Source organism: Chelonia mydas, chromosome 8 (genome assembly GCF_015237465.2).
Source record: "Chelonia mydas isolate rCheMyd1 chromosome 8, rCheMyd1.pri.v2, whole genome shotgun sequence".
In the NCBI taxonomy this organism is placed as follows: domain Eukaryota; kingdom Metazoa; phylum Chordata; order Testudines; family Cheloniidae; genus Chelonia; species Chelonia mydas.
In genome coordinates, this window is record NC_057854.1 from 41,348,375 (window position 1) to 41,364,824 (window position 16,450).

Consider the following 16,450-nt stretch of genomic DNA (forward strand, 5'->3'; position numbering starts at 1 on the left):
GATGGAAGAATCCAATGCACCGCTACAGACTAGGGACCGAATGGCTAGGTAGCAGTTCTGCGGAAAAGGACCTAGGGGTGACAGTGGACGAGAAGCTGGATATGAGTCAGCAGTGTGCCCTTGTTGCCAAGAAGGCCAATGGCATTTTGGGATGTATAAGTAGGGGCATAGCGAGCAGATCGAGGGACGTGATCGTTCCCCTCTATTCGACACTGGTGAGGCCTCATCTGGAGTACTGTGTCCAGTTTTGGGCCCCACACTACAAGAAGGATGTGGATAAATTGGAGAGAGTCCAGCGAAGGGCAACAAAAATGATTAGGGGTCTAGAGCACATGACTTATGAGGAGAGGCTGAGGGAGCTGGGATTGTTTAGTCTGCAGAAGAGAAGAATGAGGGGGGATTTGATAGCTGCTTTCAACTACCTGAAAGGGGGTTCCAAGGAGGATGGCTCTAGACTGTTCTCAATGGTAGCAGATGACAGAACGAGGAGTAATGGTCTCAAGTTGCAATGGGGGAGGTTTAGATTGGATATTAGGAAAAACTTTTTCACTAAGAGGGTGGTGAAACACTGGAATGCGTTACCTAGGGAGGTGGTAGAATCTCCTTCCTTAGAGGTTTTTAAGGTCAGGCTTGACAAAGCCCTGGCTGGGATGATTTAACTGGGAATTGGTCCTGCTTCGAGCAGGGGGTTGGACTAGATGACCTTCTGGGGTCCCTTCCAACCCTGATATTCTATGATTCTATGATTCTATGATTCTGTGTGGCGCACTCTGGGTGCGGGCAGCTCGGTGGGAGGTCTGGATACAGGGGGGAATCTGGATAAACAGGGGCTCAGTACATGGTTCTGGGTGCACGGGGAATGGAACTCTACAGGCAAGTCCAGGTGAAGGTGGTTAGGGCTCAGTGGGGGGGGGGGGAGGGGCTGGGGGAGTGGGGCTTGTTAGGTTAGGGGGGTCAGGGTGCAGTTAGTTGGGGATCAGTGGGGTGGGAGTACAGGTGTGGGGGGCTCCTGTAGTAGGGGGTAAGGCTCAGTGGAGTAGAGGTTTGGGGGGCTTGAAGGGGAGATTCTGGGCACGGGGGGCTCCTGATGCAGGGGGGCTTGGTGTGAGAGGGTTCTGGGTGTGTGGGTGAGGGGAGGGAGTCACTGTACAGGGAGCTGCTCCCCCTGTCCATCCAACCCTGCACCCAACCCTTCCACTGAGCCTCAACCCCCGCACCTGGAACCCCCCGTCCCCGCCCCCAGACCCCCACTGAGGTGCAGAGCTTCCTGCAGCCAGGGGAAGTTTCTGGGGCTTGATCTGACCCAGTCTTGGCTGCTATGTGCGGGGAAGGGGGAAGAGGAACTCCATCTCCCCTCCGCCCAGCTGCGACTAATGTCCTTGGTTGGCCGGGGCATCTCCAGACCCCACTTTCCCCCCAGTGATTTACCTCTCCCCCTGGCTGCACAGCTCCAAACAGACCTGCCGGGAGCAGTGAGCGAGCACTGGTGCAGCTTCTCTTTGCTTCCCCACAGAAACCATTTTCTGCAAGGAAGCAAAGAAAAGCTGCAGGAGGCGGGTGGGTAGGCGGAGGCATTTTTCTGCTGCGCTGCAGTGGCGCAGAATTTCCCTAGGAGTATCAATATGCAGCAGCAGCCAAAAAAGATAACAGAATGTTAGGAATATTAGGAAAGGGATGGATAATAAGACAGGAAATATCATAATGCCGCTATATAAATCCCTGGTACACCTGCACCTTGAATGTACCTGCATGCAGTTCTGGTCACCCCACCTCAGAAAAGATATATTGGAATTGGGAAAGGTACAGAGAAGGACAACAAACATGATTAGGGGTATGGAACGGCTTCCATCTCAAGAGGGAGATTGGGACTGTTCAGTTTAGGAAAGAGACGACTAGGGGGATATGACAGAGGTGTATAAAATTATGACTGGTGTGGAGAAGGTGAATAAGGAAGTGTTATTTATCCCTTCAATAGCATCTGAAACAGGAGTCACCTGATGAAATTAACAGGCAGCAGGTTTAAAACAAACATAAAGAAGTACTTCTTCACACAACGCCTGGTCAACCTGTGGAACTTCTTGCCAGGGGATGTTGCAAAGGCCAAAACTATAACAGGGTTAAAAAAAGAATGAGATAAGTTCATGGAGGATAGGTCCATCAATAGCTATTGGTCAGGGGTACATGCTCTGGGTGTCCCTAAACCTCTGACTGCCAGAAACTGGGACTGGACAACACTCAATCATTGCCCTCTTCTCTTCACTTCCTTTTGAAGCACCTGGTACCCGCCACTGTCAGAAGATAGGATACTGGGCTAGACCCACTATGGTCATTCTTAGTTAATTAGCTGGTGATTCAGTTTGTCAGCTGGAAACAGTTAAAAGAGAGGCAGGAAGAGCTGCTGGAAGAAAGGGCCAGAGAAGCCCAGGATCTGAGAGAGATGAGCTCTCCCCTCTCTCTCTGGGGAAAGTGTAAAAGCCTCACAGGGCAGAAGCACTTGTTATGGCACACTGTCAATAAAGCACATGGTGTTGCACTTGCCAGGGGAGTGTGTGAGGATGGCTTGCAGCAATGAGTGCTGGGGGAGGGAACCCTGCCCTTCTAAAGGGGCAAGCTATTCAAAGGCCTGCTGTAGCTGGCATGTACCTCACCTGGCCATTCTATGAATAAGGAATAGGATGGCACCAGTGTTCTCCTCCTGGAAGCAGATCTATCTGTGAAGCTGAGAGCAACGCTGCATAAAAGTCTGACTTGCACTCCAGGCAGATCTCAGCCGTGGGTGTCTAATTGCAGCGTAGCAATGCCCAGAGAGTGGTGTTTCTGAGACATGCTGCAGAAGCACCTTTGGACCTGGTCCAAGGTGTCTGAAGCCCTTTGGCCTGTGACCCATACCTGTAAGTTCCTAGTGGAATCTGGTCCACTCAGACAACTGCTGAGCAGAGACCAACTCTCTCCTTGCAGCTCTCTCTACATGGCACAAATGCCCTTGGTGATCTGTAAATAGGTTTAGTCCTAACTAGATAACAGATGCGAGCTTTTTTAACCTATAGATGGTGCAATGTAGCTTGCCCTGGGTACGTGTTTGGGCTGGGGAAAATACAGATGGTTAAAGTCAGAATGGCAGAGTGTGGGGGAAGGACACCCATCGCCATGGACCACCACGTGGGGGGCCTCATCATCATGGCTCGCATCTCCTTAACTCTCCAGGCTGATACCATGGCCACCCAGGGGGCAGAGCCAGCTTTGCACAACCAGGGGGTCTCAAGTCAGCCTTTGGCGGGTGCAGCACTTGTGCAAATCTGGCTACTAAGCCAGGTGCCTACATAGAGACATAACAACCTAGCTTTGGGCCCCCATTTTTGAAACTCTTGGCTGCAGCCTTTAGAGACAGACAATACAAGCACCCTCCCCATTGTGCAAACAGAGCCTCCCTCAGCTTCCTGAGGGTTAGATTTAAACCAAGAGGGGTTGGGGGGACTCACAAGCAGCTGGGAAAACAAGCAAGAGCCCTTTCAAATACCTCTTTACGATCAGGTGTGTGAAGCCGGAGGGTCCGGCACCAGAGGCCGGCAGGTGGCTTTGAAGAGAGTTGCTCCAGGATAATCCAAGTGCTTGAGTGCTAACAAATGGTCCAAGATGAAAGGGGCTGCAGGAACTAATGGCAAGTGGCTGTACATGTGCGGGAGTGCTGGGTGCATGGGGCAGAGTGAACGCGAGTACTTTGGATGCAGTCAATGCGTGTACCATGAGACTGGAATGTGCCTATCTCTGCCCATCTCCAGATGCAGTCACTGATACCTCAGGGCTGTGGCGTGGTCCTTGCTAGGCAGCTGTACGCACTAGCATGGGCCCCAAGACTTACTGAGAGCCGAGTCCCAGGAACAGCTGCTACAAAACCTCTTTAAACCCATTCAAACACCCAGGCCAGATGCTCCCTGGTCCTTTCCTCCAGAGCCACGCTGATCCCTCCCTGGAGCTGGGGGATCCACCTGGTGACTGTGAGGTCAGCTGGTGATGTCACAAAGCCAAGCCCCTGGGCAATCCAGCCAGAGGCTGTCCAGAACCCCAGAAACTCTCCAGGCACGACCTGCTCCCTGCACCCGTCTCAAGAGGGAATGGAGAACTTCTCCCTGCTGACGATCTCAGGGCCTCGTCTGCCCAGTTGTGCCATGAAGAGCGTACGTGAGCTGCCATCCCCCAGGAGCACACCCAGCCTGCCAGGTAATGGGGCCACAGTGAGAGCCCGCAGCCAGATCTCGCATGGCATGGAACAGAACAACATTGCACTTCTCCAGCATCCTCACCATCTGCCCCAGGGCACTTTACCAGCAGCATTCCAGGACAGCCCATGAGGTGGAGGAGGGATATGAAGGTGGGGAAACTGAAGCACACAGATGCTGATGTTTTCCAAAGTGTGCTCTGATTTTGGGTACTCATTGTTAGAGCCCTGGGGACTGATTTGCAGTGGGTCTGAGCGCTCACAGCACTCACTGAGATAATGTGAGCTGTGGGTCCCCAGCAATTCTGGAATCAGGGGCCAGCTGTCCCAAACTGGGCATTCAAAACCAGAAGCCTCTCTTGAAAATTGTGGCCTAAGTGAGTTGGGCAAGGTCCTACAATGAGTCAGCAGCAGAGGCCGAGAGATGAGCCAGCTCTGATCCCCACCTTGGGTCACACATGCCACCTTTCCTAGGCAAAACACAGCCAACCAGGCCAGGTCCAGGAAGTCAGGAAACCAGTGAACTACTTCCAGCAGAGCTAGGCATTGGCAGGTGACCTTGGGCAAGGCACTGCCCTGCTCTGGGTCTCATTTCCCCAGCTGTAAAACAGGGGCAAGGGAAAATGCACGGGCCTGTCATTCATGTGCCCAGATGCCTCGTGCAGGACCTCAGGCCAGGGCGGTACCTGTTCATCCACAGAACCCCCCTTGCTCATATGCTTTTCTGACCCACCGCAGGCTTGTGCCTGAGCCAGGCCTCGATGCCCGTCACGTGCTACCATTGCTCGGCATCAGCGCTACCCTTTAAGCCTCCCAGCGGGTGAATGGCCAGGACCTGCAGCTGGACAGCTCTGCCCCTGCCCTGCCCATGGCACATGCAGGGAGGGGAAAGGTCTGACCACTTCCTGAGGGGGCCTGCACCACACGGCACCCCCTGCTCCCCAGCCCTGGGGCCACAAACACTGAGCCCCACACAGGCCCAGCCATCTCTTCCATTACACTACAGAGGCTCCATACAGTGCTCACTGAAGTAGAGCCGAGCAGGGGATGACTGCGGGCACAAAGACACAGTGGAGCATGAGCAGAGGCACAAGATGTGCATTTCCCTTGGGGACAGGAAGGGGCTCTTTGTATCACACTGACCCAGCTTCCCATCCCGGAGGGCACCAGTGTGGCTCTCCAGTGTGGCTCTCTGGGAAGGGAACTGACTGCTGGAGACAAGCCCAGAGCAGTTGTTGGCACCATAGGGTCCCCTCTCTGCTGCCATGCCCCATGCTACCCCTTTGTTTGGGGCCCCTCTGCCCCCCCAAGACACACACTTGGTGCCCCTTTGGTTCACTGGCTTTTCTCTGTGTATTTGTAACACAGGAATTTCCAAAACATCTATCCCGGAGGGGCCCAGCCCAGGACAAGCAATGCCCCCTGTGCCCAGCCAGCACCCCCTGGCACAGCACAACAGCAGCACGTGGTGGGGGCCTTCTGTGCGCATGCAAACTCAGACAGCCACTGTCTGTGTATCTGTCTGTGCTCTCTGAGCGCGTGTGCCTGTGTCCCTCTGGATTCTGAGCATGTGGGGGTGTCGGAGGAACTGCAGGCGATGCTCACTCCTGGGATGCACAGAGAAAACCCCAGGAGATGCTGCCAGTTCCCACGTATAAGGCTACAATTTAGTCACCGGTATTTTTAGTAAAAGTCCTGGACAGGTCACGGGCAGTAAACAAAAATTCATGGCCCGTGACCTGTCCATGACCTTTACTATAAATATCTGACTAAATCTTAGCTGGGGGCCCCAGGGTGCTGCTGCTCTGGGCAACCCTGGGGCCAGGCACAGTGGCCGCTCTTTGGGCTGTACTTGGGGCCAGCCGCACTGGTCGCTACTCGGGCGGACCCTGGGGCCAGCCGCATCAGCCGCTGCTCAGGCCCTCGGAGGTCGCGGAGAGTCATGGAATCCATGACTTCTGCAACCTCCATGACAGACTCGCAGCCTTACACATGTGTGACGGACATGGCTGCCAGCCATTGTCCACACTGTCTGGCCCAGCAGGAGCCCTGTGATCGGGGGTGGGGCAGGCGGGTCAGGAGCATCAGGACAAAGCACCAGGCCAGTGCCAATAAGCTGGCAATGCGGGTGCTCCCCATGTGCCTCCAGATGGGGAGGGGAAAGGGCCTGAGGCCCCCACTGGAGATCTCCCTTCCCGGGGTGAACACCGACCCAAGCGGTGCCCAAAGGGGAGGGAAGCTGGCAAGGGGGTGGGCAAGGTGAACCCAGACCATGGCCTTGCTCCCCACAGCCAGCCCTCCACTGGGCCAGGGGCTCATCCCAGCCTCTTCTCTTGGCAGCCTGTGTCCCCAGCGACGGCCAGAGCAGCGAACCCCTGGGGCGCAACTGCACCATCTACCGGCCCTGGTTCTCCCCCTACAGCTACTTCATGTGCATGGATAAGGCCAGCCAGCGGGAGGCCTGCAGCTTCCCGGACATGCTGGTGACCAGCGCCAGGGACACTGGCCAGCCCGACGAGCTCCCAGAGAGCATCTGCTCCTCCTCCTGCTCCCTGGAGAAGGCTCGCCCCACCGAGGGCACCAGGAGAGCCAGCCCCGGCGTGGAGGCCAGGGACTGCATCACGTCCCGGGATATCCTCATGGCCTCCAAGTGGCAGCCGGCACCGCAGAACGGCTACAAGTGCGTGGCCTGCTGCCGCGTCTTCCCCACCCTGCACTCACTCAAGACCCACGTCAAGTGTGGCTTCAAGGAGGGCTTTAGCTGCCAGGTGTATTACCACAGGCTCAAAGTGCTGTGGGAGAAGGAGCGCGTGGCCCAGCCTAACAACCGACCGGCCTTCAGCAGCTGCAAAACGCCCAAGTGACCCAGCGGATGCACTGCCCCCAGCCCGTGCCGCCTGGGGGCAGCCAGCGCTCTACGCTCCCTACGGCAGAACCCGAATAAAGCAGATTATTAGGACCAGCCAACATTACTCTGCAGAGAACCCTGTGGCAGGGGCCACTGTGGGCTAAACAGGGCCCGGCAGGCTCCACCCTGCAGGGATACACAAGCCCCGCCCTCCTCCTGGGATGTGACTGGGTGAACCCCCGCCTCTCCCTGCTGGATCACAGCCTCCCCTCCCCAACTGTGGGACCCCTAAGGAGTGAGCCCCTAGTCAGCCTGCCATGGGCCCCTGGCCCTCCCCCCTGACTGGGTGAGCCCCTCCATGGCCCCGCAGCCCTCCACCCACCCTCCCAGCAGGCCCCCACTCTAGCATAGTGACTCCTGCACACCCTGACACAGAGCCAGCACCCCAAGCCCCGCTCCAAGGGATCTGTCTGCACCTAGTTTTGTTAAGGTGAAAAGGCCTGTTCCCCTGTCACTCTGCGCTGATCAGAGCCCAGGCATAGATCCCCACATATCCCCCAGCCAACATCCCTTCAGGAGCGGGTCCGGGAAGCCATTTCTTGACAGCTCAGGTGCCTGCTTCTTGGGGCTGCTCGTTCCAGACACCCTGGGAGAGAAACCACTCTCACCAGCCTTCGCTATCACCCAGCAGCCCGGGCCGGAAGTGCCAACAGCTGAGCCGCTGCGTGCTGGTGACCGATCCCACGGGACCTGTTTGAGGGAGGCGTGTCCCCCCAGAACTAGCCCAGTGTGGGAGGGGCATTTCCGAAAACCAGGCAGCGACTTCAAAGGACCCTTACTTCGAACGCTAGGGAATGGACGTCTTTAGCCAAAGTCTGGGCAGCTTCCCAAACATGAGAGAAAAGAGCCTTCCCCGAGAGGTCCCCCGAACAAGCGAGGGCAGGCAACGCCAGGCTAGTTGAAAGGAAGGGTCAAAATGTTATACAAGCTATGCTGGGATCCGCTGGCGGGTGGGTCGCGGGGGGCGGGGGGGACAGGTTGGTTCGGAGAGCAGAGGGGTGAGGCCAGATCCTGCAAGGGCTTCAGACAGCAGCCTCTCCGTGCATTGTCCCAGCTGCTGCCCAGTCTCAGACTGGCCTGGCTTTCCAGGGAGAGCTGGGAGCCCTGGGAAGGGTGTGGGTCTGAGATGCACGGGGAGCCCGAGGGAGGCTGCTGCTTTCATTCCTCACTCCTGCAATCTGGATTCCCAGTAACTGATGACTGGGGTGGCTCTAAAGCCTACTCCCTGTCTGAGATGTCTAGGCCAGCGGGGAGCAGGGAGAAGATGGCCTGGTGCCTTTCCACAGTGCACTCGCACTTTGGCTTTGGAAACAAAAAATTCATTGTTTTATAAGAAGTTGTCCTTTTCCGCGTCGTTTTACAGGCCAAGAGAGAGGTTGTTCTCCAGGACCAGGGTTGCCCTGTGCTGGGGACTGGGGGATCTGGCTTGGGGACAGGCAGGATGGTACTGGAGGGCTGGCTATGAGACACACAGACAAGCAGTAGCAGTATATTCCCATCGACCAGGTACGGCGCTCTGGTAACAAAGGCAGGGCATGAAGTGAACGCAATGGGAGGTCCCAGCTGGATCTCCCATTTGCTGAGGTCAGCTCCTCAGCCATTGTGGTTTGCAGTCACCCATGTGAGGGCAGTAAATGGTCAGACGGGGGCCTGTTCTGTATCACTCTAGACACCAGCCAGGTGCTGCGTAGGACTGAATGGCAGCGGCCCTGGCTGAACAGTGACAACGAGCAGCTCGGCAGGCCCTCAGCACTGATTGGGGAGCTCTGCTGGGGTGATGGCCACCATTCTGGCCAGCCCGCCCCCCTGGGACTAAACAGGGCACCCCCAGGCCTAAAAGCACAGATCTATAGACCCCAAGGCAAGACAGGACTGTCGTGATCTTCTAGTCTGACCTGTAGGACACAGGCCAGAGACAAGCCCACAATAATTCCCAGAGAAGATCTGTTAGAAAAACACCCAGTCTTGATTTAAAAATGGTCAGGGATGGAGAATTCCCCATGGCCCCTAGTAAGTTGTTCCAGTGGTTAATAACTCTCACTCCCAGTCTGAATGTATCTAGTTTCAGCTTCTAGCCATTTGGTCATGTTGCCCCTTCCTCTGCCAGACTGAAGAGCCCATTAACAAACATTTGCTCCCCATGTTGATACTTATAGACTGTGAGAAAGTCACCCCTTAACCACTCTTGGTTAAGCTAAATAGATTGAGCTCCTTGAGTTGATCACTATAAGGCAGGTTTTCTAATCCTTCAGTCAGTCTCGTGGCTCTTCTCTGAACCCTTCCCAACTTCTTAACATTCTTCATGAACTGTGGGCACCAGACCGGGACACAGGATTCCAGCAGAGGTCGCAGCAGTGCCAGATAGAGAGGTACAATAATCTCTCTACTCACACGCAAAATTCCCCTGTTTCTGCATCCCAGGATCACATTAGTCTTTTTTGCCACAGCATCACACTGGGAGTTCATGTGCAGCTGATTATCCATCCTGACTCCCAAATCTTTTTCAGAGTCCCTACTACCAGGGTTAGAGCCCCCCAGCCTGTAAGTATGGCCTGCATGCTTTGTTCCCAGATGTACACATTTAGCTATATTAAAATGCAGATTGTTTGCTTGTGCCCCGTTTACGAAGTGATCCAGATTGCTCTTTACCTGTGACCCATCCTCTTCACTATTTACCACCCTGCCCCTCCCAGTGATGATTTTATGTTTGCTTCCAGGTCACTAATGAAAATGTTAAATAGTGTAGGGCCAAGAACTGATCCCTGCAAGACACCACTAGAAACACCCCTGATCAGTGATGATTCCCTGTTTAGTTACATTTTGAGACCCATCAGTTAGCCAGCATTGAACATGTTCATTTTATATCTTTGTAGTTTTTTAACCACAATTTTGTGCAGTTCCAAGACACCTCACAGAGGTCTAAATCTCTTATATCAACACTATTACCTTCATCAATCAGACTTGTCATCTCATCCAAGAACGATAAAGCTAGTTTGATATCATCTATTTTCCATACACCCATGCTGACTGGCATTAATTAAATGACCCTCCGTTATTAATCGAGTCCCATATCAACGACTCCATTATCTTACCCAAGGTCTATGTCAGACTGACAGGCCTATAATGACCCGAGTTACCCCATTTACCTTTTTAAAATATTGGCACAACATTAGCCTTTCATGAGCAGCTGCAGCTCCCTAGCTGGGTCTCTGGCAGGCTCCCAGCCTCTGCGATTGGCACAGAGGGGGATGTGTGGGTCACGCCACTGAACTGTGAGAGCATGAGCACCAGCCTGCACAAGGGTCAGCATGGAGCCCAGTGTGCTGTCGGACTATGCCTGGCCCAATGGGCCAATGCCAGTGCAGAGCAGTACTCATGGCAATCTATACTCAGCTCTCTCTCAGCAAAGATGAGGGCATCATGTTGGGATGCTGCCTGTTCTCCCCTCACCATGCTGGGATGCTGCCCCTTACTCCTCTCAAACAGGTCAGTGCCTGGTCAGCAGACTGGGCTCTTCATATCGCCAGTGGCTGAAGGCACTGGGCCAAGCCTGCTCTCCCCAGAGTCTGCTGGGAGACGTGTCTGAATAAAGATCCAGCCCTCCCTTCTGTGACCTAGGCCCTGGAACGATGTCCCAGTGGGGCCATGCCAGGCAGGAGGGCAAGAAGGCTCTCTCTCCCAGAGCCCAACAGCAGCTGATGTCAGTAGCAAGCAGAAGAGGGGGCAGACAGAAATTGCTTCCCTGGGGCAAGGAATGGGGATCCTACAAGTGTTTCATTATTACTGTCCTTGACTATGTGTATTCCCGTACTGCGCAGAGACTCCAGATGAGAGTGGGTCCTATTGTTCTGGGTGTTGCACCAATCCTGACCAAGATGAGGCCCCCACTGTGCTGGGTGCTGCACAGACCCTGACGAAGATCAGGGCCCCAGTTATGCTGGGAGCTGCATGGACCCTAATGGAGATCAGGGCCCACATTGTGCCGGGCGGAGTGATATCGGGGCCCCCACAGTCCCTGCCTCAAAGAAACCCATTCCAATGCATTATAACTGAAGCAGGGTGGAAGGCTGTCATCACCAGCAGTATGGGAGGGGCCTGTGTCTGCAGCGGAATCTGTATCGAGACCCACCTCTGACAAGCAGCTGTGTGTGTTTGGCAGTGCCCCATGGACTGGGTCCAATTACCTTTTGCTGCTCTGTGGGGACACATTTCACTGCCTGGAAAGCATAGGGGCTGGAACTAGGGGTGCTGCCTTGCCCCCCTGGCTTAAAGTGGTTTCCGTCAGATACAGGGTTTACAATTTGGTTCAATAGCTCTCAGCACCCCCATTATACACATTGCTCCAGCCCCCTGCTGGAAAGGTCCATTCCCAAGTGGGATGGCCACTAGGGTATAACTGGTTTCCCTGCTTTGGGCCCCGAAGTTTGGGAGGTGGAAGGAGTGATCCAGAGACAGAGAGAGAAAGAAGAGACGACAGAAAGCCTTGAGAAATAGAAAGATTTATTTAGCAAAAGCCAATAGACAAACACCACCACCCAGGGGTTAAGTGCACTTACATTGACAGGCTGGCTTTCCAGATCGACTGAATGCACAGTTAGTAACACAACAGTTGTAGGAAAGGAAAGGACAAAAAAATAGATCTATCTTGATCCTCAGCCAAGACCCACCACCACAGTGTGAGGCTGGAGAGGAGGTTCCTGGGCAGCATGGAGTTTGGAGGAGGAGAATTTACAGCTGTACAGTTCCAGGCCCCAGGGCCCAGCATGATGAAGGAAAGAGTTGCAGCCCAGCCCTGGGACGCCTATGAGATGCACGCTGGGGCCTTCCAGCAATGCCCCTTCACATTGCTTCACACCACGTTCAAAGGTGGCCCTCAAGAGAAGGGGCAGCTCTCAGAACCAACAGCAGCCACCCTGTCCCTACCCCCATCCTGAGAAGAAGCAAACAAGAGTGATGAGAAAAAGGATGAGTTGGAAGCAGGCCAAGTGAGCCAGCTGCCTGCCTGCCTGCAGGCACCTAGTCCCTGTGGGGGTGTCCCAGTGCCATGGCTCCAAGAGTGACTCCCAGGGGCATGGGTCTCTCACTAGGACCCCTGCTCCCTCCGGATCGGCTGTACCCGCTCCTACCTGTGCTGTGCAGAGCAGGTCTGAGCTAGGGAGCAGAGGCCTGGGGCAAGGGGAGGAGAGGGGAACAGGACTGATCCTGCCACAAGCAACAGGGAGGGTGAGAGCCTCACAATAAGGTCCTTCCTTCCTTCCTCCCTCCCTCCCACTGCCCTGCTCTCTGCCCCTCCCTCATGTGTCAGCCAGCCAGACCCTGACTCCTGCCTATTGCATCTGGCAATGCTGCTCATTCTCCCGCCCATCCCACCCCCCCACCAGGCCTCGCTGCATTAACTCTCTCACATGCCAAGTCCCCTCTCCAGCCCCTCCAAAGGTCCCAGGGAGTCCCCTCAGCCCCCGCTCCCTGCTGCCATTCTTACCCTTATCCCCCTGCACTCTCATCTCTCTCTTCTTCCCTTTCCCAGCTGCAACCCGCTCCGCATCCTATCTCCTATCCATGCATCAGGCCTAGCCAGGCTGTGGTGTCCCCATCCCCTCCCACCTGAAGTGCTGCCTGGCCAACCTCCCACCCCCTCTGCCAGTGCCCACCTGCCCCTTCCAGGCCTGCAGGGGATGGGTGCAAGCTCACCCCACCCATCCCCTGCCTCTTGCCCGGCAGCCCAACAGCCCAGCTGAGCTCTGAGTGGGACCGCGCCAGACATTGCAGCTTCACAGTCCCTCACAAGCCCATCTGGCCAGGAGGCCCTCCTCTCCACTACCCTGCCTGTCTGAATGACAGCACCTGGTCCAATCCCAGCCCTGGGGAGAGGAGGGGACATTGGTGGGAAGACACAGACATTGCCACCACCTCGCCCTCCGTCCAGTGGGTCAAATCAGCCCCAGCCATGGCGCTCCTGGACACCTTGCTGCAGCTCAACACACAGACATCAGCTAAACACTCCTCTCACCTATGCCTGCCCCCAGCTCCAGACACCAGCTGACGACTGTGGTTCAGGCCCCCGTGCCTGCACTGCAGTTAGGGTGGATTGCAGCCCCCACCTGCTGGGGGCCCATCAGCCCTGTGCTCCTCACTGCGCTGACCACACAGAACAGCAGCTCACAGGCCAGATCTCAGGGGCTTCTACACCCCCTGTGCCAGAGATAGTGGCTCTCACTGCCAGGGGCCCTGCCCGTTAGCGTTCCCCAAAGGTGCCACCAGACGGTGCCTGTGGCAGGTGGTGCTGGGGGTAGGCTCAGGAGGAGCAGGCAGGAGGTGCAGGCAAAAAGGAAGAGCGATCAGAGGAGCAGTGGGAGCGGAGGGGAAGAGAGAGGAAGAATCCATTCCCCAGCCCCCATGTCCTCAGGGGAGCAGAGGGAATGTCAGTGCCTGTCCTGACTCCTGGTCCTGGTGCAGCGACCAACAGCCTCAGGAACAGGCAGGGAGAGCCGCAGGCCATATGGGAGTGACAGGGCTGGAGGGATGTCTCAGGCAGACGTCACCTTCCAGCCTGGGGCCCCGCCCCGGGGCAGCCATCCCGCTGTGGGCACTCTGGCAGGACATCACTGGGACAGGCTGTTGGTCAGCAGGGTCCCAGACCTGATTGGTGGAGACAGTGGTATGATGTAACAGCTTTTCACCAGGATGCAGGAGGGGAGGAGGCGGGGAACAGCTCCCTCACACGTGTAGGGCTCTGTCCACAGGGTCTGTCAACCTGGCCCCGGCCTGGCCTGGCCTGGCATCCTCCCTGGTGCTCTGGCTGGTGTCCTCCTGCATTGGGTTAGCTCAAACACTGAGCGTCCCAGCTTGTGATATGAGGCAAGGGGGCAGCTCACAGCACTGGGGCACGGCAGCATTGTGTGTGCAAGGGCACGAATGGAATTTCATGACCATCTGTAACTTATTTAGAAGCCTATTTAGGAGAGGGCCCCTCACGCCCCCACAGACTTCAATCACCTCCATGTTCAAGTCATCATTCAAAATCAAAATAATGCACAGAAATTGGGTAAACAAAAGCCAACTAATTATTGTAATCAGGAAACTGGTTTTCAAAACACTCCCTCAGGCGAGTGAGCATTCCAAAAATCTCAGGGCCACATTCCCAAAGGTTATCCCAAACTGCCTTCACAGTGGCTAAGAGCACATTTATTTGCATGCACACAAACCTCAATTGCTTGCAAGTGTATCCCCTTTCAGCTGCAAAAATCTGCACTTGCAAGGGCATCGTTTTGCATAAACAAAAATCCACATTTGCAAGTGCATTTGTGTGCACAAACAGAGTTGTCAGCTCGCATAATCTGAGTCATAAAGCTCCAGCTCCTGGAGGCATGTGATGACGTGAGAACCTTAGCTTTCCTTTACAAAAAAAAGCAAACTTTTAGCCCTCGCAGTTGTGGAGAAAAGCCTGAAAACAGGATCCAAGTGCCCCCTAAAGGCTCAGAAATCAGAAAGCAAAGAAAGAGCCCTAGTTATTTTTGAAAGCCAATCTCATGGTCTCTGGAGCCTGCCTCCTGAGTTCTGAATGTGGGCAGCTGACCAGACTGCAGAAACCTGCACGATTTATCACAGATTTTTCTTGACCACTTGGAGGCAGAATCTTTAGAGATTTTGGCCCCATCTGTCCTGGTGTTGATATGAGTCTAAAAGGCCAGTTAGATCCACTCCAATGGAACCAGAACCATCCTCAAGAAACCTCATCATGACTGGTGCCTTTCTTGGCTTCCACCCATCAGTGCAGCTCCCACTGCTGGCTGTAAGACACAGCATGTGTCGGGCACAGAGATGGGGAGAATGGCCCTTAGCCGAAGGCCCCTCCAGCCAGCAGCTAGTGGGTGAGCTAATCGACAGTGTTATGGTGACGTGTCAGTCCACAGGAGCGGAGTGAACTGTTCACAGCTGCCCTTGAGAGCGCCGCAAGTGAACCCCGAGTGCTGGGGACATGGTGGCCTTGCCCTGGGGTTGCAGGCTCTGAGTTTCGCACTGCACGTGCCAGGTAATTCAGACAGAACAAGCATAGCTGATGTGGATATCCAGGCCGGGCTTTCTGCAGAGGCAGCCAGGAGAGGGGGACCCAGCAGGCAATGCCTGGGGCCCAGTGGGGGGTGAGGCAGGGCAAGCTGGGACCAGGAGGGGACAGGATGCAGCAGCCTTTGCTTCCCATCACTATGCTGCTCTTCTGGAGCCCTGCTTTCCTGCTCTAGCACGTCTCTGCTCTGAGCCCGTAGAACCTCCCCAGCCAGTCTAAGGTTCCTGTCCTGTCTCCATTCCAGTCCTCCAGCCCTGCCCTCACTCACTCCCCCACTCCACAGCTCCCTCCATGGCCAGCACCCCTGCACTCACCACCCCTCCCCCCTCCCCCCCCCCGTTTCCCGCGTCATCGCCACACACACCTGGAACCCACCTGCTACTGCCCCATGAACTCACCCCTCACCCTCCCGCAGACGGACCCAGGTTCCCTGCTCACTGCGCTCTCCCTACTAGTGGCTCCAGAGAGAAGCTGCTCCCCAGCCAGCTCTGAACCCCAAAGGCTTGCAGGACTCTGGGGATGGTCAGGAGGCCTGGCAGGGAAGTTTGCACATGGCCCTGCCCTAGCGTCAGGGCTAATGGCATCACAGCAAATCGTCAGGGGAAAGCTGAGAGCAGGCAGCGACTGGAGGTAACTCCAAGCCCCAGAGAGGGGTCAGATCTGTGGGTAGGGCACTGCCGGAGCCCCTCATGCAACCCTTTGGAGCCCTGTTCTACCTGCTTTTGTCAATTTCCTGTCTTTTAAGTCTCCCACCTCTTCAGGGCATAGCCAGTCCAGCCACAACAGGGCCCGATCCTGTCCTGGGCGCTACAGCTAGACAGTCCATCCTAATGAACTTGCTCCCATCTGCTTTCTGAGATCGCCAAGCTTTACTGAGTTACTGACAGGCACATTCAGCATTCGCGCCCTCCGAGCAAAGCCTTTTCCCTGGGAATCTGCTCTGCCCCTCCAATCAAATGTTAACGCAGCCCCATGGGGACAGCAAGCAACCACTCCCATGACAGCAAGGCCCATCAGTACAGCCTTCTCCGCAGCATTGACCCAGCCAGGCCGCACAGCCTGGAGAACTTACCAGACAGCTTGAAAGCAAACAGGAGGAAGTGGGGCCTATCTGCTAGGGAGCCAGAGCAGCCAATCTGCCCAAAACGTGAAGCAAGCCCTGGGACTTTGGCCCGCCAGGAGAGTGTGGGGTACACGCCACTGAAGAGTTTGGCTCCCTGAACTTGTGGAATTTCCTGACTTCATCACTGCATTAACATCA

The 16,450-nt window shown here is 55.5% G+C and overlaps 2 protein-coding genes across 8 annotated transcripts in view; one reads left to right on the forward strand and one right to left on the reverse strand.

The window, feature by feature from the left end:
• LOC102945167 (nitric oxide synthase 1 adaptor protein) overlaps nucleotides 1-16,450 on the reverse strand; it is a 188,816-nt gene that overhangs the window by 19,103 nt on the left and 153,263 nt on the right. The window lies entirely within an intron of this gene.
• SPATA46 (spermatogenesis associated 46) lies at nucleotides 4,113-7,080 on the forward strand. Its single transcript, XM_027818683.2, has 2 exons — nucleotides 4,113-4,218; nucleotides 6,557-7,080. Exons 1-2 carry the CDS (start codon nucleotides 4,113-4,115, stop codon nucleotides 7,078-7,080), a joined length of 630 nt encoding a protein of 209 aa, XP_027674484.1.

Excerpts from the sequence above, each read along its gene's own strand:
- SPATA46 (XM_027818683.2), top strand. The coding sequence starts at position 4,113 with ATGGAGAACTTCTCCCTGCTGACGATCTCAGGGCCTCGTCTGCCCAGT. Across the intron at positions 4,219-6,556 it reads GAGCACACCCAGCCTGCCAG|CCTGTGTCCCCAGCGACGGC; the intron begins GTAATGGGGCCA and ends TTCTCTTGGCAG.